This window comes from Vipera ursinii (assembly GCF_947247035.1).
Source record: "Vipera ursinii genome assembly, chromosome: Z".
NCBI classification, from domain to species: Eukaryota; Metazoa; Chordata; class Lepidosauria; order Squamata; family Viperidae; genus Vipera; species Vipera ursinii.
The window spans coordinates 29,266,273-29,291,677 of NC_139517.1; the positions used below are offsets into that span (position 1 = coordinate 29,266,273).

Sequence of the window (25,405 nt, forward strand, 5' to 3'; positions counted from 1 at the left end):
TTCTGCAAGGTCAGGTGGGTCATAGCACTAATGCTGGAAATTTTTGCACATTTTTGTATTGGAAGAATAGCACCTTTATTTATGTTTTCCTATTCCTGAATTATATCAAGATTGATTTGCCAGCACGCCTGTCAAGTTTACTTCTAGCAGATGTACTTAGATCCAAGCACGGAAAGGGTGTGTTTTTGGTAGCCTGCAGAATTCAATTGAAGTTGTAGCTTATAAAGAATATAATTCTGAAAGGTTCTGTGATTCCTTCCTTATGAATTATTACCATAGGAGTATCCAGAATTGTGTGGGTTTCCCAAAGATTATTCAAAATGGTATTTCTTGGAGGGCTACCAGAGCATTACTTTCCATGCTTTGTGAAACAATGCTGAATGAAGCTGAGTGAAAAAAAGCTTTCCAGTGAAAGCTGAGAGACATGATGAGTATTATTGACTCTAGATTGTGTGAAAATTTAGCCAAGGACTGAGTAAGTACATTAAAACAATTTAAATTTTTGATAAAAGGAGCTGCAAACTTCCTTTGAACTATAAAAGACATATTAATATTTTAACTAAATCTATATTAGATAGAAAAAGAAAATGATGGAATGGTGAGAAATGATTCATCTTTCATAATTACATTCAAAGCTGTAGAAGCTGTGGTTCCCCAAATGCTCTTGGACTCTGCCACCCATCAGGATTAGCCAGCAAGGCCAGATTATAGGGGTGTAGTCAGAGGATTACTAACCCCTTCATGGATTACTGCCTTGTAGTGGCAAAGGGGCTTGCGTAATTCAATGAAGCTATGAGCTATGCCGTGCAGGGCCACCCAAGACAGACAGGTCATAGCAGAGAGTTCCGACAAAACATGATCCACTGGAGAAGGAAAGGGCAACCCACTCCAGTATCTTTGCCACGAAAACCCCATGGACAGTACCAAAAGGAAAAAAAGATATGATGCTGGAAGAGGAGCCCCTCAGGTCAGAAGGCGTCCAATATGCTACTGGGGAAGAGCAGAGGGCTAGTACTAGTAGCGCCAGAAAGTATGAAGCAACTGGGCCAAAGCCAAAAGGACGCTCAGCTGTGGATGCATCTGGTGGTGAAAGGAAAGTCCAATGCTGTAAAGATTTTTTCTCCATAGGAACCTGGAATGTAAGATCCATGAATCAAGGAAAGCTGGACGTGGTCAAACAAGAGGTGACAAGACTGAACATCGACATCTTAGGAATCAGCGAATTAAAATAGACAGGAATGGGTGAATTTAATTGAGATGACCATCAGGTATACTGCTGCGGGCAAGAATCCCTCAGAAGAAATGGAGTAGCCTTCATAGTCAATAAAAGATTAGGAAAAGCAATATTGGGATACAATCCCCAAAATGACAGAATGATCTCAGTTCATATCCAAGGCAAACCATTCAATATCACAGTAGTCCAAGTCTATGCCCCAACCATCGGTGCTGAAGAGGATGAAATTGACCAGTTCTATGAAGCCCTACAGCACCTTATAGAACTAACACCAAAAAAGGATGTCCTTATCATCATGGGGGATTGGAATGCTAAAGTAGGAAGCCAAAAGATAAACGGAATAAAAGGCAAGTTTGGCCTTGGAGTACAAAATGAAGCAGGGCACAGACTGATAGAATTTTGTCAAGAGAATATGATGGTCATAGCAAACACTCTTTTCCAACGGCTCTACACATGGACATCACCAGACGGTCAACACAGAAATCAGATTGACTATGTGCTCTGCAGCCAAAGATGGAGAAGCTCTATACAGTCAGTAAAAACAAGACTAGGAGCTGACTGTGGCTCAGACCATGAGCTTAGGCTTAAACTGAAGAAAGTAGGGAAAAGCACTAGGCCACTCAGGTATGAACTAAATCATATCCCTGATGAATATACAGTAGAAGTGACAAATAGATTTAAGGAATTAGATCTGATAGACAGAGTGCCTGAAGAACTATGGACGGAGGTTTGCAACATTGTACAAGAAGTAGCAACTAAAACCATCCCAAAGAAAAAGAAATGCAAGAAAGCAAAATGGCTGTCTGAGGAAGCTTTGCAAATAGCTGCGGACAAGAGGGAAGCGAAAGGCAAGAGAGAAAAAGAAAGATACACCCAGTTGAATGCAGAATTCCAGAGAATAGCTAGAAGAGATAAGAATGCCTTCTTAAATGAACAGTGCAAAGAAATAGAAGAAAACAATAGAATAGGGAGATCTCTTCAAGAAAATTGGAGAGATGAAGGGAACGTTTCATGCAAAAATGGGCATGATAAAGGACCAAAACAGCAGGGACCTAACAGAGACAGAAAAGATTAAGAAGAGGTGGCAAAATTACACAGAAGAACTATACAAGAACGAGCTTAACGTCCCTGATAACCATGATGAGGTGGTCACTGACCTCACACCAGACATCCTAGAATGTGAAGTGAAATGGGCCTTAGGAAAACTGAGCAACAACAAAGCTAGTGGAGGTGACAGTATTCAAAATCTTAAAAGACAATGCAGTAAAAATGCTACACTCAATTTGCCAGCAAATTTGGAAAACTCAACAGTGGCCACAGGATTGGAAAAGATCAGTTTACATTCTAATTCCAAAGAAAGGCAGTGCCAAAGAATGTTCAAACTATCGCACCATTGCACTCATTTCACATGCTAGTAAAGTTATGCTTAAAATCCTGCAAACTAGACTCCAGCAGTATGTGGATCTAGAACTACCAGAAGTACAGGCAGGATTTTGAAGAGGTAGAGGAACTAGAGATCAAATTGCCAACATACACTGGATCATGGAGAAAGCTAGAGAGTTCCAGAAAAACATCCACTTCTGCTTCATTGACTATGCTAAAGCATTTGATTGTGTGGATCACAACAAACTGTGGCAAGTTCTTAAAGAGATGGGCGTACCAGACCATCTTATTTGTCTCTTGAGAAACCTATATGCAGGTCAAGAAGCAACAGTGAGAACTGGACATGGAAGCACTGATTGGTTCAAAATTGGGAAAGGAGTCCGGCAAGGCTGTATACTGTCACCCTGCCTGTTTAACTTATATGCAGAGCACATCATGACATCCAGCCCTCTCAATTTCTGGCAAATAGATGGGGAAGAAATGGAGGTAGTGACAGATTTTATTTTCCTGGGCTCCAAGATCACCGCAGACGGAGACTGCAGCCAAAAAATTAAAAGACGCTTGCTCCTTGGGAGGAAAGCCATTGCAAATCTAGACAGCACACTAAAAAGCAGAGACATCACCCTGCCAACAAAAGTGTGTATAGTCAAGGCTATGGTCTTCCCAGTTGCAACGTATGGCAGTGAAAGTTGGACCATAAGAAAGGCTGAGCACCAAAAAATTGAAACCTTTGAACTATGGTGCTGGAGAAAACTCCTGCGAGTCCCTTGGACTGCAAGGTGATCAAACCGGTCAGTCCTAGAGGAGATCAACCCTGACTGCTCTTTAGAAGGCCAGATCCTGAAGTTGAAACTCAAATACTTTGGCCACCTAATGAGAAGGAAGGACTCATTGGAGAGGAGCCTAATACTGGGAAAGGTTGAGGGCAATAGAAGAAGGGGACGACAGAAAATGAGGTGGCTGGATGGAGTCATTTAGGCGTGAGCCTAAATGGACTCCAGAAGATGGTAGAGGACAGGAAGGCCTGGAGGAACGTTGTCCATGGGGTCACGATGGGTCGGACATGACTTTGCAACTAACAACAAGTCCAAGGATAAGAAATCAAGACATATTTTATTTTCACATTGTGCAGTGGAGAAGCAAACTCAGTAACTAGGAATTAATAATTAGGACCAAGGAACCTATTATATAAGATTATGATTTTATAATCTGCATGCCAGCTTCCTTCTAAAGCAGCGGCCCTCAACCTTTTGGGCACCAGGGACTGGTTGTGTGGAGAGAGTTTTTTCTGTGGACCGGAGGGGACATGGTTTCACATGCTGCCTGCATCCTTCACATGTTTGCTTGGCCTGGTTGCTGGCATGCCATGTCCAGATGCCGGTCTATGGACCAGGTGTTGGAGACCCCTGTTCTAAAGCCGGACAAGATTGTTTTTTTAAAAAAAATATTTTGGGGGACTGTAATCAATGTTGCCTGGTGGCAAACTGTATTTTAAAATTTTTAGTTCAGATTTAAAAACAAACAAATACATATGACATTCTGCTATGGGCTCAGTGCAGGTAGCTGCTGCCAGAACAGGATAAGGTTGGGAGAGATTATGTCTACAAATCTCCATTTTGCTGCCAATTTCTGGTGGCTTATCCTAGGCTTCCTGGAACTGTCAGAACTGGAGACACGTATGGTTGTTGGCTTCTGCCCAAGACCATCCCATCTCTTCACCAAGCACTTTTCTCTTTAGAATAACATGCAAATATGAGAGAATGACTGCTTTAAGATCATTTGGTGAGCTTCACAGATGATTAAGGATTAATTTCTGTTTCTTCTGGTCCCAGGCTTGGAAATAGGCTTTTGGTGACATTTTCTTACTTGGGATAGGACTTACTTTTCTACTGTGAGTCATCAAATTTGCTACATGCCACATATATGGAGCTTTTGCTATCTAAAATAGATGGTTGACCTCATATTTTTCTTGTTTCCTTCCTAGGTCTTGTCCATGTTGGAGATGAGCTGCGGGAAGTTAATGGAATTGCTGTACTTCACAAACGACCAGAAGAAATTAGCCAGATTCTGGTTTGTTTTGCCTGTTCCACACATAAGTATTGTTCACAAAACACACTAAACCATAAATTGCCAACTGGATTTTAGCTAATGCACTGGGCATAAATCTGGACACTGTGATTAGATTATAGTTCAATGGGTCAGGTGAACTCAGAATATATAAGCCACAATTAATCATGGGCAAATTGGTAAAGGCAGCTTGCTTAACACTGCAGTTACATACAAACTTGCCTGAAAATAAATATTTTTGATTCCTTGGGACTTATGTTTGAATAGATTCTGATAAGTAAAACTATTTCTCCATATAGTTGAGAGATAGTTGAATTAGTTGAATTATCAACTAAGTAAGAAGATGACACAATTATTTGGGCAGTGTATTTCTAAAGGAAGACTACTGATTTACTACAAGTCCTCCTTTGTTTGAGGTCTTCAAAAAGAGACTGGATGGGCATCTTTCAGTGATTCTCTAGTCTAGTGCAAAGTTTCTCAATCTTGACAAATTTAAGCTATATGGACTTCAACTCCCAGAATTCACCAGCCAGTTCATCCAGCTGAAGTCTATGTCTATGAGAAACATTAGTGTTTCCAGCTCTGAGCAGATGGTTGGTTTAGGCCAGGGGTAGGCAACCTCAGCTCTTTTATGACTCATGGACTTCAACTCCCAGAATTCCTGAGTCTGCACAGCTGACTCAGGAATTCTGGGAGTTGAAGTCCATGAGTCATAAAAGAGCCGAGGTTGCCTACCTCTGGTTTAGGCGATTTATATGGTATCTTCCCACTCTGATTCTGCTTATAAAAGCTGCTGCTAGTAGACATTTCTTTCTTTGACTCTTATTCACTCACAGGATGCCTGTTGCAATAATGAATATTTGGATTGTGTGTACATACACATAATCCAGATATACAAGTTTTTATTTCCATATTGCCAATTTAACAAGATGAAGAATCAATGAATCCCAAAAACGTATTCCTCTTGAAATGTTGGAGAAGATTGTTAGTAAGAGTAGGCAATGTTGGGATACGCAGACAAATACTCTTGTCTTGATGTAAGTTTCACCAATAGGTTTCCAATGGTTCTAAAGAAAAAAAATACTATTATTTTTCCTAGGGGTAGGAATGTGCGGGCTGGTGGGTAGTTTTGTAATTTTAAGATTATGTGATAAGTGCTCTCACAAAATGACTGCCAAGGTGAGTGCAGCCAGGTACAAGCCATGCATTTACCCAAAGTGATACAAATGAGAGAGCTTTTCATCTAGAGCAGGGGTGTCAAACATGTAACGTCACATGATGTGTCACGACATATTGCAACTTTTTTCCCATTGCCGGCAATGTGGTGAGCGCGGCTTTACCAAGATGCACCTGGCCCGTGGGCCAGCAGTTTGACACCCCTGATCTAGAGCTTCTACATCTTGCCTGCAGAAACATTGATAACCAGCAGAGGGGAGTAGAGAGTTACCTTTTCTCAGTGTATCTCTATTGCCATTTAGTAATTTTGCAGGATTTTGCATCGTGGATCTGGTTTTATCTCAGCCATTAACATTTATCTAGAACTACTACATACTGTAGGCAGTTCTGGATAACCACAAAAAAGTCATAGACAATTTTTTTTTTGCTATCAAATGATGATTGTTCAAATGTTTGTGCCCGAGTACAGTATAGTACAGACATGTCAAACTCGTGATGTCACGTGACGTCGTGTGACGTATCGGAGCTTTTTCTCCATTGCCGGCAATGGGGTGGGCGCGGCTTCCACCTGATGCATCCGACCAGTGGGCCGGCAGTTTGACACCCCTTGTATAGTAACTTCTAGGAGGCTATCTGTAACCTAAATATAGTAGTCTTTCTTTACCGGATAAAGTATTGATAATATCATTGCCATATAAGGTAGTTTTTGGAATTCAGAAACAGTCTAGAAAATAAAGAAAATGTTGGATGTCTGCTTCTCATTCAATTTTATTTAATTATATGAAAACATCTAGTGAGCTGCAGTGAAAAAAGTCTCTGTGAGTATATAGTTGTGAATATGGCATATTCACAACACATGACAACTCCTAGCATTCCTCCAAACTGAACATAATTGATTATGGGTTAATCCACCGACAGATTAGTAAGAAAGTAAATGCCAAATAGCCAATGACTTTGTCCATAACTGATTTTTGTTTTCTCCAAAAAAGTCTTATAGCTGCAGTTAACCTAGCAGTGAGATCTATTTACTCTCTCCCTGCTTTAATTGTGGAGTCGCAAGCCATACCTCTTCCATGCCAGAGAGGAAATGACATACTTGGTGACTCCTACGCAAAGGGGCTCAAAATAAGATATACGTAGCTATTGCAATAGCCAATGACTTTCTCAAGGTCTCTTCCAAATTAAGTAAGAATTGCAGTAGTGGGCGGGCAAGAATATAGAGTTACCAAGGGCACCTGAATCATCAGCACTGCTTTCCTTTCTTTTTAAAGGCAACAAGGGAAAAAAACAGCAAATATCATTAATTCCTCCATTGTCATCACAATGAAAAGCAGGATGTTCTAAGGAGGGTCATGAAGGAGTGTTTTTCCTTGAGCCAGTGTGTTCTGCAATTAAGTGTGGGCGTTTGTGCTGGGACTGTATTGTGTTGCAATTTCTTGGAAGAATTAATGGAAGTTCCTTAGTTTGATGGAGGAACAGAGAAACTGCTAGCCAAGAATTTCAAGTTCAGCTCCTGTTATCTCCATCTAGTAGGCTTGAAAACTTTAGGATTCCCATTGAAAGGGATTCAGAAGGCGCAGTGAATATGGCTGCCCAGATACTATTAAGTGGGCTATGGAATCAATCAATTTTTGCTATTTCAGTCAGTAAGCCGATCATAAATTAACCAAACAGATTTACAATGAATTGAGCAACTTGATAAACCACATGAATATAACCCTCCCTCCATAACCAAGCTTAAAAATAACCAAGATTATCATCTTGTGTAAATGTAGCTGGTAGGTATATAACTGATTAAGTGCTATATGAACAGGTCTATGGAATCAGTCAGAGTGTTTAATGCTGGGCAAGGTAAAGTCAAGGCTTGGTGGAGCAGTGGGCTAATGCCTCCTTAAGTAACACCAGCTGCCTGCAATCAGTGCAGGTTCGCATCCCACCAGGCTCAAGGTTGACTCAGCCTTCCATCCTTCCGAGGTAGGTAAAATGAGGACCCAGATTGTTGGGGGCAATAAGCTGACTTTGTAATAATGCCGCTTGCAGGGGGGGGCGAAAGCCCTAATAAGCAGGCATATACATAGAATGAAGGCTATTGCTAAGCACATTGGTTTGTGCTTAAATTGTAAGCCGCCCTGAGTCTTCAGAGAAGGGCGGGATATAAATGGGATTAAAATAAAAAAAAATAACTACTTGGACTAAGACCAATTCGGCCTAAAGCAAGAGACCAGTTTGGTCTCTTTAACCAATAAGGTTCTTCTGAGTAAAACATGCAAACAAGTATTAGATTCCTCTCCACCATCACACACACGCCCCACCTACTGCAATTATAGGTGAGATTTCAGAGTGCTTACATTATTCATTTCACAATAAAGTCAAATCCAATCAAGTGGGTGGAGGGAAAGAGCTTCTCTCAGTGGATCCAAAAGTATGCCTGTCTCCTTTCATGCCAAGTGTACTTGAATTATATGCTAGTAGGATTACGGTTAATAATTGCCATAGAGTTGAGGAAATTCAGTGCCTCTGGGTCATTCCTGAACATTTAGGAATGAGTACAAATGACCCCTTTTTTCATCCTAGCTCTGAAAAAGGTTTGCTGGCTATCATTAAAAATTTAGTTTTAAGCCTGGATTTAAGGACACAGCCAAGAGAGTACAATCCTACTTTTTTAATAACTAGAATTGAGTTTCAATATATTTTAAAATAATATTTGTTAAAAAAATGGTTTGGGAAATTTATAAGACTACCGTCCGAGAATGGCTTTCTCCTACTTATGTGGGAGTAAAGCTGTAATAAGCTGATTATTTTCGGTTTCATGCATACATTAGATTCAGAAGCAGAAATCCACTTCAAAATTATTAAAACCCCTTTTTAGTAATAAGTAATATTGTAATAAAATCTACAATATTTTGGAGGAGACACATGCATGATTGCACTGTTATGTTTAGTTTGGGGGAAAAGATTTCACTTTCATTTGTTGAAATTATAATTCCCTAAATTCTCAGCTATTGCCTTGGCTATGTTGGTAGGGATTCTAGGAGCTGAGTTAATTCTGGAGGGGAACATATTGTGGAAAATGGCTGTGGAAATTGTATTGCACTTGATTTTATGTAGCTGCGCTTAAAATTAAACTGTCTGCTGATTTGTTAATGTTAAAATAATCCTATAGCCAATGGAATTGTTTGGTCAGAGTTGAACTGAAAAAAATGTGGACAACTGACTTGATGACAGTACAGATGTAGAAACCTCTTTGGCGATTACTAAAACTATGGTGGTTTGAAGTTTGCACCCAGTTCTTTCTACAGAAAGAAAACATTGTAGGGTTTAATAGTTCCTGTCTAGGGAATAAATTCAAAGATACCTGTGATTTAATGTTTTTTTTTCTGGGGACTATAACAAGAGAATGTTCTGTGAGCCTTTTGAAAAGAATTTAAGGAGGGGTCCAATTTACAGCACCTTAAAGAAATTGGCAGCTGCATTAGCAAAGCTGAGTGTATTTGTGTGGGAGAGAGAGGGGGAAGGGGAGGGGGGGACTGAAGGATCAGGAAAAAGAGAATGATAAAGGAGCAACCTTACCCCTTTCAGTCTTTTGTCCTACTCAGTTTGATACCCAGTTCTACCCATTGCTAATATATGTCCCTGAGAATAAGGGTGGGAAACCAGTGACCCTCCTGGCATTATTGAATAGTAAATCACAGGATTCCTTACTGAGGCTGAGCTCCTTGTCAAAGCTTAAAATATTTTCAACTGATTGCATTGTCAGTCTTGACAGTTCTGGATTCTGATGTTCTAGACGCTTCATTAGGCGTTAGTTCTAGAACTAATTATTGCCCACTTTTGCCTGAGAAATCTCCCCCTCTTCCACACAAAGCAAGAGATATGACCTTAAAATATCCCCCATTCTTGCTATGGAGCATACTCGGGGTAAATCTTGGTTGAATTCAGTGGGACTTCTATCTTAGTACACATGCGTAAGAGTGCATTATATACTTAAAGGAAAAATAATTCAGTAGTTGCTCAAAACAAAATCCTATTCTGTACAGATAGTCCTCGGCTTACAACAACTGTTGGGAGAGGAATTTTCATTTCTAAGCAAGGCAGTTGTTAAGTATGTTGTGCCTGATATCATGAACTTTATTGCTACCGTTATTAAGTGAATCATGCAGTTTTAGGTGAATCTGCCTTTACCCTATTGATTTTGCTTATTGGAAATCGGCTGGGACAGCCGTAAATAATGATCCTCTGACCCCAGGACACTGCAGCTGTTGTAAATACATGCCAGATGCCAAGCACCTGAATCATGTGGCAGTGGGGATGCTGTAGCAGTCGTAAGTGCAAGCATTGGTTGTAAGTCACTTTTTTTTAGTGCTGTTATAACTTTGAACAGTCACTAAAGAAGGGCTGTAATTTTAGGGCCACCTGTGATGTGACATGCCCTCAGTCTATGTATTTATTATTATCACATCAGGACACAGGTCCTCTTATATTTACTGATTAGTGAAAATGAGCTAGAAGGGAAGCATCCCTCACTTTTTTTTTACTTCATTTGGAAACTAGGAATCCAGAACCTTTATGAATAACCCATCAGTGTGACAAACATTGTAGGTAATCAATACCAGTCATTCATAAGGAAGCGGAGACGTTGTCCCCATCGTTCTGCCTTAACTGTAGAAGCTTATGCAACAGAGGAATCCAGATCTGTCAAGATTTACAATGCAGTCACTGGGGGAAAACATTAAGCTTTGTCGTTGAGAGTTTTGGGACTTCAAAGAAACTGTCTTTTGCTATCTGTGAAAGTGTCTGTCTGTTTAGCATTACAGGATTCTGTGTGCAAACTGCCACTTGCATGTGGACATTTTTTTTATAGCCATACAGGAGAAAAACTGTGTGAAACGGTGTTATTTCCTTTTAGAATAGACAAATTAGAATGACCCTAACCTGAAATCTTTAGGTTCATGTAACATGTTCAACCTTATTATTCAGTTACCCATTTTAATACCTTAAGTATTAATTCACTGTATGTGTATCCTGCTCAACATGTGATCCAGCACAGAATGTACAATTAAAGGCAACCCGTAAAGAATGAACTATAATTGGAGACTCTGAGTTCTAGTCTCACCTTAGGCATGAAAACCAGCAGGGTGAATTTAGGCCAGTCACTCACTCACACCTTAGCTCACCACACAGAGTGGCTGACACGGGCTTATGGTCATAAATCATATTGGTCATGGTCATCATATGACCAAACTGATTTTATGACATATTTTTGTTAAGCGAATCACCATAGTCATTAAGCAAATCCATGATCATGAAGCAAACCCCATTGTCTGCAATGGACTTCTTTTTTTTTACTGGAAATTAGAAATAAATGTTGGGTTTCAGCAAAACAGTCATACATTGTAATCATATGACTGTGGGATGTGGGAAACCGTTTCAAAGATGTTCAGTTGCCAACTGCCCAAAATGTGACCTTGTGACTGGGGGGGGGAAACCTTTTTATCTGCCCTTTTTATCTGCCATAACTTCCAATGGTTATTTATTTATTTATTTATTTTATTTTATTACATTTATATACCGCCCTTTCCCGGAGGACTCAGGGCGGTTTACAAAAGTTAAAAAACCAAGTTTAAAAAAAATTATATTTGTCCCTGTATAAATAAAACCCCAGTTAAAATAAGATTAATCCTCAGCCTGGGCCAGAGAGCTCGAAGAGCCAGGTCTTCAGGTCCCGGCGGAATGAACGGAGGTCGGGGGCAGTCCTCAGCTCCACTGGCAGCTGGTTCCAAAGGGCAGGCGCCCCCACTGAGAAGGCCCTATCCCTGGGTGTCGTCCGCCGGCAATCTCTTACCGGTGGCACCCTGAGAAGACCCTCCCTGTGGGAGCGCACTGGGCGAAGGGAACTTGATGCCGGCAGCAGGTGTTCCCTCAGATATCCTGGACCCAAGCCATGTAGGGCTTTATAGGTCATCACCAGCACCTTGAATTTCACCCGGAGGGCAACCGGAAGCCAATGCAGCTCGCGGAGTAGAGGTGTTACATGGGAGTATCGGGAGACCCCCATCACAACTCGCGCGGCCACATTCTGCACCAGCTGAAGCCTCCGAGTGGTCCTCAAGGGCAGCCCCATGTAGAGAGCGTTGCAGTAGTCCAAACGGGAGGTCACGAGTGCATGAGTGACTGTGCGTAGGGCATCTCGGTCCAGATAGGGTCGCAACTGGCACACCAGGTGAACCTGGGCAAAAGCCCCCCTGGTCACGGCTCCTATATGGTCTTCAAAATTGAGTCGTGAATCCAGGAGGTCGCCCAAGTTGCGAGCCCTATCAACGGGGGGTAACACCTCACCCCCCATCGTTAGAGATGGAATAGTCTGGTTGACCCGAGATGCCGATATGCACAGCCACTCAGTCTTGGCGGGATTGAGACGAAGCCTGTTTCTCCCCATCCAGACCTGGACCGCCTCCAGGCACCGGGACATCACGGCGAGGGCATTGCTGGGTTGGTTCAGGGTGGAAAGAAAAAGTTGGGTATCGTCAGCAAGGAACTGTAAGTCAAAGACTATGTATATTAATTATGTTTATTGCCATGTATAAAAAAGGTAAAATAACAGTCTAATAAAAAAGCAAAAGTAGTACCAACAGTAATAGGTGTCTTGGGTGTAATCCCAAAACTATTCAAGCACCATCGGCATTTACCATCAATCAGTTGCAAAAGGCAACTTTACTCATAACAGCTTACATTCTGTGATGATAACACCATAAAACATCTCCATCTGTATATCCCAAGTTCTTGGAAAGGATTTGATAGGTAGACAAAAAATGCCAAATCCAGTCTGAACATCTGGCTGACTGTGCAATGAGCCATAACAACAACAACAATGATAATAATATAGGACACTAGATTGTTTGGGCTTGCACAGTATTTTGTGCAGTACATTGAACTGTTGAATTATAAACTAATCCAAGGGGTTTATAGTAATTTGTACTATATGCTAAGCCAGTCCTTTCCTCAGAACTAAGCAAGATTAACCAAGCTTCCATATATATTATACAAATGGAGATTATTTAACACATGGTTGAGCTCAGACATAGCTGAATGGCACTTTGGATGGCATAAACTCTCATCTTCTACTTGATACAGGATTTGCAGCAGACAAGGCAGGTATGATTCTTCTAATAAGCAGTTATTCAGTTTCTTCCAAAATGCCCCAGCATAAGAGAACAAGGGAAAAATGATTATTCACTAATGTTCTGAATAGTGTATTTATAAGATATGGATAAATAATGCAAATCCCATGGGATTAATTTGCATGTTTTCTATGCAGGTTGTGATCACATTATGATTGGGAAAGAAAGCCCTTGCTGAATAATTGCTGTCCCTCTGTGATTGCTCTGTCGGGTTTTTAATATCATTAAGACAAAAAAAAGGCTGTCTTCCTAGGATATATTTAGTGGGTTAAAAAGAGGGTTTGCCTATCTTGTGAACACTGTTTTAGGACTGGTGAGAAAGCTAGATTGTTTCATTCAGCACAGTGTTTTGAACCAAAAACTGAATTTTCTAACCAGCATGTAATCCATTCATGTAAAAGAAGGTTCATAGAAATCGTGTACACATTTCCTGCTACTTATACGCAGGGCGATTCCTAGAATAGCTGACCTCTAATTTGGGTTTCTCTGCAAACATAGTCTCTTTTCAACCCAGATTAGAAAATTGGCTCTATTTTTTCCTTCAAGTAGAAAGTAGTGACAGATTGGCCTAGTGGCTAAGTGCTGGGTTAGTAACTGGAAGAGCTCTAGTTATCCCTAGAGTGGTTGGGTGACTGTGCCAGTCACTGGCTTTCAGTTCGACCCACCTCACAGGGTTTGTTGTGGGGAAATAGGAAGCAAGAACATGAAGTATGTATACTGCCTTGAGTTAATACAAAAATCTAATAAATAATGGACCAGTCAATATCAAACACTCTTTGCTTGACCAAGGACATATTTGATCATCTACTAGTGGTCCATTATGTTTACCCTAATGCATCAGCACCCGTATGTGCTGAAAATGTGCAATGCAGTGTAATCATAAATGTGTTTATTCAGAGATAAATCCCAGAACATTCAATTTGATTTCTTCCAGGTAACCATAGGTGTGCAGTTTTATGCAAACAAAAATAGTAAGATTTTTCCATTTCTGTTGTGCAGAATTATGTAGGTAACCATTGCATTAAGACTGCCACACATTGACTTGATTGCAGTTTTTTTCCCCCTCCAAGAAAAGAATCTTTACCAGCCCTGCCTACGTATGCTGGGTATTGAATCTCGGACCTTTTATATGTAAAATATATGCAAAGCTCTCTTTTACAAAAAGAAGAGAATTGCAGGCTACAAATTGTAGAGAAAAATTGCCAGTGCTTGAGATTCATATTAGGCAGAAGAAGACAAAAAAAGGGAGGATCCACATGTATTCATAATGTTCATTGTGGCAAACTTTAAGAGCAGAAAATAATTTGAAACCAAATCAAATTGTATTATTGAATTGGTAAAGATTAGTTTTTGAAGCTCCTAAGTTAAAATGGTCTCCTCAAATTGGTAAAAACTTAGACAAAACCTGTTTTTCCCCTCTCCAGCCAACTTTCCATTGGTCTCATGCATTTTAGATTAAAAACATCAGGGAATGGATGATATCTTCTTACTGATCTCTGGAACCTTTCCAGACTAAGAGTGGAGTATATAAATAGTTGCTCTAAGAAAATAAATTAGTAAATTTCTTTTTTCTAAGAGCATTTGGGGAATCTTATGCAGTATTAGGGGTTTCATTTTAATACTAACCTTCAGAACAGAGTTGCGTTATCTGGCCCAATATACCTCATAATTAATCTCAAAGCCGAACTAATCATGTTGAATCTAAAACTTTGATTTATTTTTGTCATTCCACTTCTTAAGAACAATGTCTGTAAGTAGCAACTGAGAGCAAACAGTTTGTTTTGTATGGGTCTTTTGCTGCTCCTCCAGGTTGTTCTAGTCACTGTGCAAAGCCAAAAGAGTTTTAGAAATCCAAATATATATTAAACTTTCTGGGGTTGAGTCAGTTAATTTGCATGCAGTGTCCTAGATGTAGTCCCCAGCATTTCTAGGTAGGGCTGGAAAAGAAGAACTACTTTGGAGAACCAATACCAATGGGACTAAACATTTATTAAGTTATTTAGTCTCACTGAGTGTGCAATTGATGCCTGGAATCCTTTGCATCAAGAGACAGGTAGATCTCAGTGGTTTTTGCAGATATAATGTGATTTCGTAAAGACAGAAATACAGAGTTGTTTTTCTTGCAGGTTCAATCCCAGGGATCAATAACACTAAAAATTATTCCAGGCATCAAAGAAGAAGATCGTCTGAAAGATAGCAAGGTAAGAGAGCCTGTTAACACATGAAAACATTATTAGTTCCTGTACTAAGCATGTTTAAAGGGATTGGGTAGCCTGGTATTTCCCATGTGTATGGAAACTGCAACTCTTAGTCTTCTTAGCCTCCATAGCTTTTATCCCAAGTTGGCAGGGAATTGTGGGGGTTGTCAAATATATTCATTCGGTGTGGGAGTGCCCATCTTAGGAATGGCAGATTAGGCTACCCTAGAACCTTTCGTTCAGTGTTTTTCAAACTTGCCACTTTTAATATGTGCGGACTTCAATTCCCAGCATGCTGCCTGAAAAATTTTGGGAAATTCACCGATCTTAACAATTACAAAATCATTAATCACAATCAATTCATAAAATCTTAAAATTCCACAAATATTAAAGATGCTAAGTTTAAAAAAAACTTGCTTTAGTAAAATATCCTTGAAGGTGGAGCAGGAATCATTTGCATGTTCATACATAATCGAACAGTATTCCTAGCTTGCTAAAATACTGAGATCTGCCTTCTCTCTGGGGAAAATTCTTGTGTTTTCAGACTAGAGGTGCATTTTACAGTACTGTAAACAATTTGGTTTCAAATAGTTGACTCCAGAAGTTGTGAGTGCTTCAACACTGGAGGTTGTCCAGGAAATTGGACAACCATTTGTCTGAAATGGTATACGTTTTCCTGCCCGAGCAGGGGGTTGGACTAGAAGACCTCCAAGGTCCTCTCCAACTCTGTTATTTAGTTTTAATGCCCCGGGAACTGGATTTTGCACGAATACATCATGGTAATCTAACTGCTTTGAAACTAATTTTCCCTTCCAGTGCAAATTTAAAAAATGCAGTGGAAACGACACAATTTGGATGAGTAGGAATTTGAGGCAATTTCAAATGATTTCTGGACTCTGGGAGGAATAGAAGTGTTGTGAGGAGGTGTTAACCATGGTGGCAATGACAGTTTTTCCTTCTCCTTTTTTCTCTTTCTTCTTAGAGTTTAAAAAGTGTCAACAACAATGGCAGTATATCTATCTATCATCTATCTATCTATCTATCTATCTATCTATCTATCTATCTATCTATCTCTCCATCTCATTCTCTCTCTCCATCCATATCTATCTATCTATCTATCTATCTATCTATCTATCTATCTATCTATCTATCTATCTATCTATCTATCTCTCCATCTCATTCTCTCTCTCCATCCATATCTATCTATCTATCTATCTATCTATCTATCTATCTATCTATCTATCTATCTATCTATCTATCTATCTATCATCTATCTATCTCTCCATCTCATTCTCTCTCTCCATCCATATCTATCTATCTATCTATCCTATCCATCCATCTCATTCTCTCTCTCTCTCCATCTGTTCATCCATCCATCCATCCATCCATCCATCCATCCATCCCTATCTATCTATCTATCTATCTATCTATCTATCTATCTATCTATCTATCTATCTATCCATCCATCCCAGCAGAACACCATTTATTCCCCCCTCCATCTTTTTCAAGAATGGGCCTGGAATAAAGCTAGTAATAAATTAGCTAGCTAATTAGTTTTATAGGTGATGGGATTTTTTTCAGACTGCCACCACTCAAATCTTGTTTTTCTAAAAAGTGTAAAAGAGTGGAGATTAGGGAGAGAGGATGAAGCTGTTCTCCAGATCTACTCAAAATTACTGAACTATCTACATAAATCTGTGAATGGGGGTGGTGATTGAGGAAGGAACAGTTTGTCTTAAGTCATATTTGCATATATGTCTTTTACTCTGCTCATTCTATTTTTCCATCTTTGTATTTGTGGGTTTGTTTTCATATCCCTAAAGTTCTCCATGCCATGAGTTCAGAAAGCAATCCATATAAATTTCTGAAGCTCTTTTCCATCTGCATAAATTGTAGGAAAACTGTAATCATGGTCACGGTGATCTTTCTTTCATCTGTTAGGTATTCATGAGAGCCCTTTTCTCCTACAATCCAAAAGAGGATAAAGCTATCCCATGTCAGGAGGCAGGGCTACCTTTTCAGAGAAGGCACATCTTGGAAGTGGTTAGCCAAGATGACCCAACATGGTGGCAGGCCAAACGTGTGGGTGACACAAATCTTCGAGCAGGGCTGATTCCTTCTAAGCAGTTCCAAGAAAGGTGAGTTGGGAAGAGCAGGGCTTTTTTGGTCATAGAACACCCAGAACAGAGTTCTGGCACTTTTTTTGGATGGAACCTTGTAGGGTAGGCAAGGCGGGTTGTATGACGTGTGTGAGTTCCGGCACTTTTTTTTTTTAACAAAAAAAGCTCTGGGGAAGAGCGATGGCTTGAGGTGCAAGACCTGGTTACTAATACAGTGAACAAAGCTGTCTCTCAGTTTGAAGTAAAGCAGATCATGTTTTGTTTTTATGAGGGCACCTTGTGAATTTTGTTGGACTTGTACATTCTTCCTTCCTTTAGGGGATAAAAGGGAAGCAAGGAATTTGTGTTTCTTGCAACTGCTAGCTGTAGTTTTTATTTTCTCCCCAATGTAGCAATTAAGGATTGGCACAAACCATAGTTGACTTTATTTTTAGGCAGAGTGGTGATGACAAAGAGTAGGGCAGTTTTAAAATTTTTCTTCTAAACTCTCCAACCATTTCTCTTTCTTTGAGGATAATGGACTGTCTATTTAGGTTGTTGATCAGAATTGAAGTAAGATTCAACCGCTATCCTGTTTTCTATACTCAGAACTTAGAGTGCAGATGGCTTCTTACACAATATATTTTGGTCCAGCTCTGGCATAAAACAATGTTTGATTGCAGACTAGCATTTCTAACAAACTTTAAATAATTTTTGGTTTCCAGATTTGAGGAAAAAGTAGCTATGCTGAGGTGATGTAACTGACTATGGTTTCTAATGGCTCAACATGAAATATTTTGATCATTTTCCTGGTCCTTGTGTGGCATCTTTGAGGCCATGGAGGCAGAGATTACTCTGAATTAGACATGCAAATACTTCATTATGGTACAATAGGGGAAAGACCTTGTCAAATATACCACAAGGCTTAGGAAAATTACTGTAGGGGAAAGTAGTATTTTATAGTTTACTGGAAATGACCAAAATTGTGAATTGTATCACTGAAACTTCTTGAAAAAAATATAAAATAATATTTTATGCTTCACTCAGCATAAAATATAGCTGCAGATTATTTTTTTTTTGAGTTTAGCTTTCAAGTGGCAAATTTAATGTGATCCCATCTCAACTCTCTGCAACTGCACTGGACTAACAAGCAATTTTATCTTCTCTGAAAAGCAAAATGCAATTTGTCACTTGGAATTTTTCTTTTCTTAAAAATTGATTTTTGTTATTAAGGAGGGAACAGATCAATGGTAATAGAAATGAATGTTCTGCATATTGCCAACTGGCTGACTTCCACTATTAATCACAGCATTTCATCTTTGAAGGCCCGCCCCCCTCCGCCTGCAGCAACTTGGTAGTAATAAAACTTGTGGGGGCAGTAGCAAACATTTCTTTAAAATCTTTGTCCTTTTTATAGACAGTCACATACACAGGTTTACCAAAAGAGGGGAGAAAGGAAACAATACTTCCTTCCCCTCCTCCTTTCATATGAGCCGTTAAGAATAGCCACCCACTCAGATTTCTTAAACAGTGAAATGCAGGATGAGTGTATTACTTAGGTCTGACCAGCTTGAATCTTATTCACTGACCTGTCTTTTCAGACTTGCTTACAGCTAGTCCTCACTTAAAGACTGGTTGCTTAGTGTCCATTCAAAATTATGATCCACCTTTCCCAAAGATTCTTACGACCTGGTTCCAGAGATTAAATGGCTGTACCTCTCCCCCACCATCATATGATCAGATTTGGGGTACTTGACAACTGGTTTGCATTTATGGCAGTTTGCAGCATCCCACAGTCACAGAATAATGATTTTTGATAGGTTTTTGTTGTTGTTGTTGTTGACTTCAGTGTTTTACTTCTAGTTGCCAGCAAAAAGTGTCCATTGCGATAAAATGGATTTGTTAAATGACTATCCTGTTTGCTTAATGACCATAGTGTTCACTTCATGACTGCTGCAAAAAAAGGGTATAAAATTGGGCGTGATCATGTGATGACCCACTTGACAACTGCCATGACTTACAACCATAATTTCTGGCTCAATTACAATAATAAATCAAGGACTACCTATTTTGTCTTTGTTCTAAAAGAGATTGTGAAGATGGGTTGAGTGTTCAAGAAACTAAGCAGCACCAAGGACAGTTGTCAGTGAGTTGAACCAAATTCGGACTAGTAAAGTCAGCCAAGGCCAGCTCACTTTTAGACCCCCAAAACAGTATCAGAAAACTGACTGAAGGGTTAACCTAGTTTCAAGCAGTAGATTTTCCTGAATATTTCATACTCAGTTTGAGTAGAAATAATCTGTGTTGGAAATGCAGATAAAAGCATTTCAAGTAAGTTTTCATGAGTGAGGTATGGTCCTTTTGTATTTGTTTAGTTATAAGTTAAACAAAAGTCCCTTGTGAATATCCTCTCTAGCCCTTTCAGATACAGTCCTCCATCTGGTAGGTTTGTGCAGCACTTCATGAATAATTTGGAAAAGTTCCTTTGGAGACTGAACACTTTGCAGAGCAAGAGATTCCTTCTCTGCCATAGAAAATGGCTGAAGAACCAACTATTGTACAGCCCCTTGAAAAAACCCCTGAATGGGTACAACTAGATACCTTGCCTTGCTTGCAGTCTATTTAGAAACAGTTGTACATACATAGTCCAACAAATGTATCTTATTTCGCTTTTTAAAAATGTAAATAAGTGCTGTGTTTATGTTTCTCCCTGCTCTGAAAGAAACTTTTTCAAGTTATTTGTGAAATATATATATAGCCCACCTGTCCAGTAGTCTGCTGCTTTCTTGGTTTCCAAGACTTTAGTTAAAGCCCCAGGAGATAATTCCTCCAGGGGTGTTCAATCACAATGTTTTTGTCACTGTTGAGGAGAAATTCTGTCTTTGGAAATGGTTGGAGAATGTCTCTGTCCTCAGAGGTGGAGGAGGACTTGAACAGCCACATGTGTCCAACCATTCATGCAGAATGTACCATAGGTGTTTCCTCCTCCCTCCTCAAAACTGGTCAAGCTGAAGAAGCTTCTTGGATAAGAAGTGAAACATCTTCAAGGAAAAAACTACGTTCAGTTGCCTTTTGAAAAAAGCACCTTTGGGACAACCATGACCTGGATGACTGAGAATAGTTTCCATGCAACTTGACTGCCTGCTTTTTCCCAAAGAAGAAAAGTAAAGAAGTCTGCATGGAAAAATATGCACTTGATTTGTTACTCCAAATTGCTTCTCAACGAAGAATACTCTGGGCTTTCTTTGCAGGAAGGCACACGTCTGCATAATTCAGACTTTTCTTTTTCACCTATCCATAGAAAAATAACATTAGCGGGGAGCCCCATTAGGTTACTTGAGCTTAGTTCAGTGGGACTTCAGAATGAAATCTTGTGTTAGTTTTATAAAAAAACAAGCTTGAACTGCCAATGATACAGCACACGCACCTCATCTGGACTGGGTCCTGTGTTTTCAAAACTCCTTCCCCTTTGGTTTTTACTTCCAAAGGGTTTGCTTGCAACTAATAGCTGCTTTAGAGCAGCTATTGTGTGGAGTCCAATGTAGTCCCTCTGTTAGGCTCAGGGACACAATTTGGATTCAGTGTTTCCTTCACAAAATAAATATTTATTTTTTAAAAAGAGATTAAATAAATAGCACAAATTATCTTAAATCAAAATCTACTTTCTTTGTCCTTAAATTAGCACGATATGTGAATCTACCTGTTATGTGCAGACCAAACCACAGTGGCTGTTCAGTGACATAGCTTTATGGATGAACCAGCCAATCTATAATTCAGGACTTAAGCTCATATATTCCAGTGGAGTATGGATGGAAGCTATTTTTCTGTTGTTGTTTAAAAGTTCTTAGTGTTTTCTTGCATGCTCCCCTATCTCTGAATGTAAATCTTGTTTTTTATTTAGACGCTTAATGTATAGAAGAACCATCGGTGCATTGCACAATTCCAGAAGTGTTACAAAGCCATACTGTGAGTCACTACAAACCTTTTCCTTGTTTGTTCAAGATGCATTTATCTTGTCATTTGTAAATTTTGCCCCTTTGATGGATAGCTATCTTCAGTCCACAAGTACATTGCTGTGTCACATGGATAGACAATAATCAGTGCCAGAATTGAGAGAATTGAAAATAATCCACACAAGACAGCTTTAGGGGAAGAAAACATTTCATGTTGTAGGTTGATAGCCAGCCTTTTAGGGATAGTTATATTCAGCGGAGCTAACTGTTTGTTGTTTGGTCATGCAATCCAGGATAGAGAGAGGCAAATCAGGGAGACTTTGAAATATGCACTATTAGTTGTAAATTGTAGTTCTTCACCTCCTATGTAAAGCAGTCTACTCATAAAGTATTAAAATAAATTAGTAGCATTCTTCAATTAGATTTCTGCAGCCAAGGACCATATTGGCAGTTGTAGACTAAGACCGCTAGAAATCTAATATTGCCTCACCTATTAATCAATTAGATAAATTAAGCCATTTCAAAGTCTGAAAAATTAATTGGTTGGCACATTTTTAATTGTAGTTAAATTATAAATTAAATATTATATTCCTTTTAGTGGCTTTGATCAGAGGATTAGGGCTGCCAGGTCTGGGATGCAAAATCAGGATGAACAGTAGGTGGCGCTAACAATATCTTCTTGATCTCTTTTCAGCCATCTAATGCAGGGGTATCCAAATTGCCGGCAATGGCAAAACAGTCCCAATACGTCTCGTGACATCACGTGACATGTCTGATCTAGTGGTTCTGAATTTTTGCATCAGAGATTCAATAATCTGCAATTAAATTTTCCTTATCAATAGTTCTGGCAACACACAGTCAAAATAAGGAAATCTCTTTGGGAAATACAGAATCCCATACATTTTCTACCCCAATTTTTTTTAAAATAATTCTGGGATCACTTGCTTCAGAGAACACCAACCCCTTTACTATTGGCCAGGCTGGTAGCACTGGTGTGGAAGGGGAAATGGTTAAAAAGAGAAAAAAGACAATCACAGATTCCAGTTCTGGTGCTGTAATGGTATGTAGGAATGGCCTTGGGAGATGGGAGGAAGAGCCATAGATGGGACAACTGTAAAAGATATCTTAGCCCACAGAAAGAGAGGAGGCATAGGGAGCATTTCAGAAGGGACCCTTCCTAATTTTCTGGAGAATAAAACGAGAGGAAGGGAGATATACATTAGGTCTTGCAAGATTCTGCTGGTTGTAACCTTACTATAAAGACAAGAGCTAAAATTCATTGTTTTGCTTCTTGCGTGGACTACCTTAAAGAGCTAAAAGGTACACACAGACCAAACTTTGCTCATTCTGATTGCCCCTCCTTACATTCTTCTTGTCAACAATCTCTTTTTTCTGGGCCCTTACTTATATTATTTTTATCCTGCTTTTATTATTTTTATAAGTAACTCAAAGCAGCAAACATACCAATGCTCCTTCCTCCTTCTATTTTATTATATTATCACAAAACCTCCACTTTCCTCATCCCTGGCTAACATAACTTCCTCCCCCATCAAAGCCACAGTATGCAGAAGACAAAACTGTCAAGATTGGAAATTGCTACCCTCCCACTTCTCTCCTGTAATTGTCAGATCAGTCCCACTGAAATGGTCCATAAGAGGAAGATCTTTTCCCTTGCAAGGAAAACAAAGCTTTTAATGGGGAAATCGAGCAAAAATAAAGACGATGACCATCCTCAATCACCACAAAGCACATAAGGAGGCATAAAGAAACCCCAAGGGGAGAGAAAGGGGAGAATTTGCTATGAAAATTCTACCCAGTTCTGTACTGTGCTCTGTGGGATCATTTTTTGGAGGAGGAAGGGGTGGGACAGGGGTTGCCCTTTGAACTTGCCCTGATTTAATGGAAGGAAGTGCATACTCACAGCACAACAAAAGAAAATGGCCAGTAAAAGGACATCCTATCTTTGTACGGATATTTTCTGTCAAAATATTGCCCCCGCCCCATGCACTAGTTTTGTAAAGGTTCCTCCGCTCCTGTCACTAATTCTGTGTATTTATGTGCACAGAAAAAGAAAATGAAGGAAGTTATCAATAACAAATTTTCTTGCACAACTAGTGAGGGGTTAGGGGCACGGTCTTGTAGTTTTACAAAAGTCCCTATAAAATACGATAATCTCTACTTACTTATTCAGGTTTTGTTTACTGGACTCTGAGTTTGTCCCTTCTCCCTTCAAATTGGGGCAAATGGAGTGGGTAAAATCCTGCCTTTTAATATATGTAGGTATGTATATATGTATGTATGTTTATAATTGTATTGATTTTTTTTAAAAAAATACAAAGTTAAAAGAAGTAGAAAAAAAGATTTGAAAGAAGAAAAAACTCAGAAAAAAGTGGAAATGCAAAAAAATAGAAAAAAGAATGACTTCCAAATTTCTTTGGTATAGATATAAGTTTAAAAAAAACCTAAATCAAACACTTACTGTAAGGTTATAACATTTGTCTACATTATTTCCATAATTCCATAAAATATTAATTCTCAAATCCTGAAATCAACTTCTCATTTCTTTCAGTTTCTTGCAAAAAAATTGAAAAATGGTTTCAGGGTAGAAATAAAATTTGCCGCAGCCTTTTCTTTCATCAAGGCTGTCAAATTAACATGTCCCCCAGTTCTCCTAGTTTCACCATCCATTCTTCCTTTGTGAATCCTTCCATCTTTGAGTGCATAAAAATCTCACTGCTGTTATCGTACCACAAAAACAAGTTCCATAATAAGATGTCTCGATTATTTATCCATTACGCCCAAAAGAAAGGTCTTTGCTTTCAATTCTACATTCACTTTTAAAATCTTCTGTATCAAAATACAAACTTTATTCCAGTATTTTCTATCTTTATTAAATGTTCATCAAAGATGAAAAAAATGTTCCTTCAGTTTGAATGCATTTCCGCCATATTCCCTTACATATTTTTTGACAATGTATCGGGTGCTTTCCTTACACTTAAGCAGTTGGACTGAATCCCCTGAGGTGTTTCTCTTGGTTTCCTTTTAACAATCTCATTTCTGTCCTTTCATGCTAACCGCAGATGATCAGTCTTCTGAGAAAGGTAGGTCCTCCAGCTACTTTGGGGTGACAGCATCAAGCAGAGTCAATTTCTGCCTGCTGAAACCATCCTGCAGAGAAGCAAATCAAGATGCTGATACATATTGCTTAGATCAGGGGTCAGCAACCTGAAACAGTGAAAGAGCCACTCGGAACCGGTTCGCTCGCAAAAGGAAAAACTGGGAGCCGCAAAAAATGCGTGTGCATATTTGAATTGATTGGTTGAACTTTTTTAGTCCCGCTTTTTTTTTTTTGGACTGCACATGGCAGAGGACTGGGAGCCACAGGAGATGGCTGAAAGAGCCGCATGCGGCTCCGGAGCCGCGGGTTGCAGACCTGTGGCTTAGATTGTTCAGTTGGACTAGATCAGGGGTAGGCAACCTCGGCTCTTTTATGACTCATGGACTTCAACTCCCAGAATTCCTCAGTCAGCTATGCTGAGGAATTCTGAGGAATTCTCAGTCAGCTATACTGAGGAATTCTGGGAGTTGAAGTCCATGAGACATAAAAGAGCCGAGGTTGCCTACCCCTGGACTAGATGGTGCAATTGTGCGTTCATTTATCATTTTCCATAATTGATTCTGCATCAAAGATGCTTTTTAAAAAGTAATCTGAATATGCTTTGACAAGACAGTGAACCACCTACTTCCTGGGAAGGATGTGGAATTTTGGGGGGAATTTTGAGACAGGTTTGAGGATTTGAAACCATTCTTTTGAAGAAAAAAGATAGAGGTTTGGGGGATGGCTTCATACATTATATTGTTTTGTGGGCATGGTGTGCATTTTTTAAAGTCAGTGAATGCTCATTTAGTGATAAACGTCAAATAGATAATATCTGATGCTAATTTGTTCCTCCTTTCCAGGAAAAAGTGTGAATAAACAAGGCATGCTCATAAATCTAAATGTATTATTTCAGTGTGATTATGTTTACCTTATTATCTTGCTGTAAAATAAACTGCATATTCAGAACATACAATATAGATAACTTGCCTCAAGATTAAAAAAAGGATGGATTACTTG

The 25,405-nt window shown here is 39.4% G+C and overlaps 1 protein-coding gene across 1 annotated transcript in view; it reads left to right on the plus strand.

The window, feature by feature from the left end:
* Positions 1–25,405, plus strand: part of MPP3 (MAGUK p55 scaffold protein 3) — an 80,509-nt gene that overhangs the window by 24,954 nt on the left and 30,150 nt on the right. Inside the window, exons 7-11 of the mRNA XM_083376269.1 lie at positions 4,602–4,687; positions 15,165–15,239; positions 17,178–17,374; positions 21,237–21,301; positions 24,369–24,389. Of these exons, the coding sequence (XP_083232395.1) occupies positions 4,602–4,687; positions 15,165–15,239; positions 17,178–17,374; positions 21,237–21,301; positions 24,369–24,389 (444 nt within the window). The remainder of the gene's footprint in view (positions 1–4,601; positions 4,688–15,164; positions 15,240–17,177; positions 17,375–21,236; positions 21,302–24,368; positions 24,390–25,405) is intronic.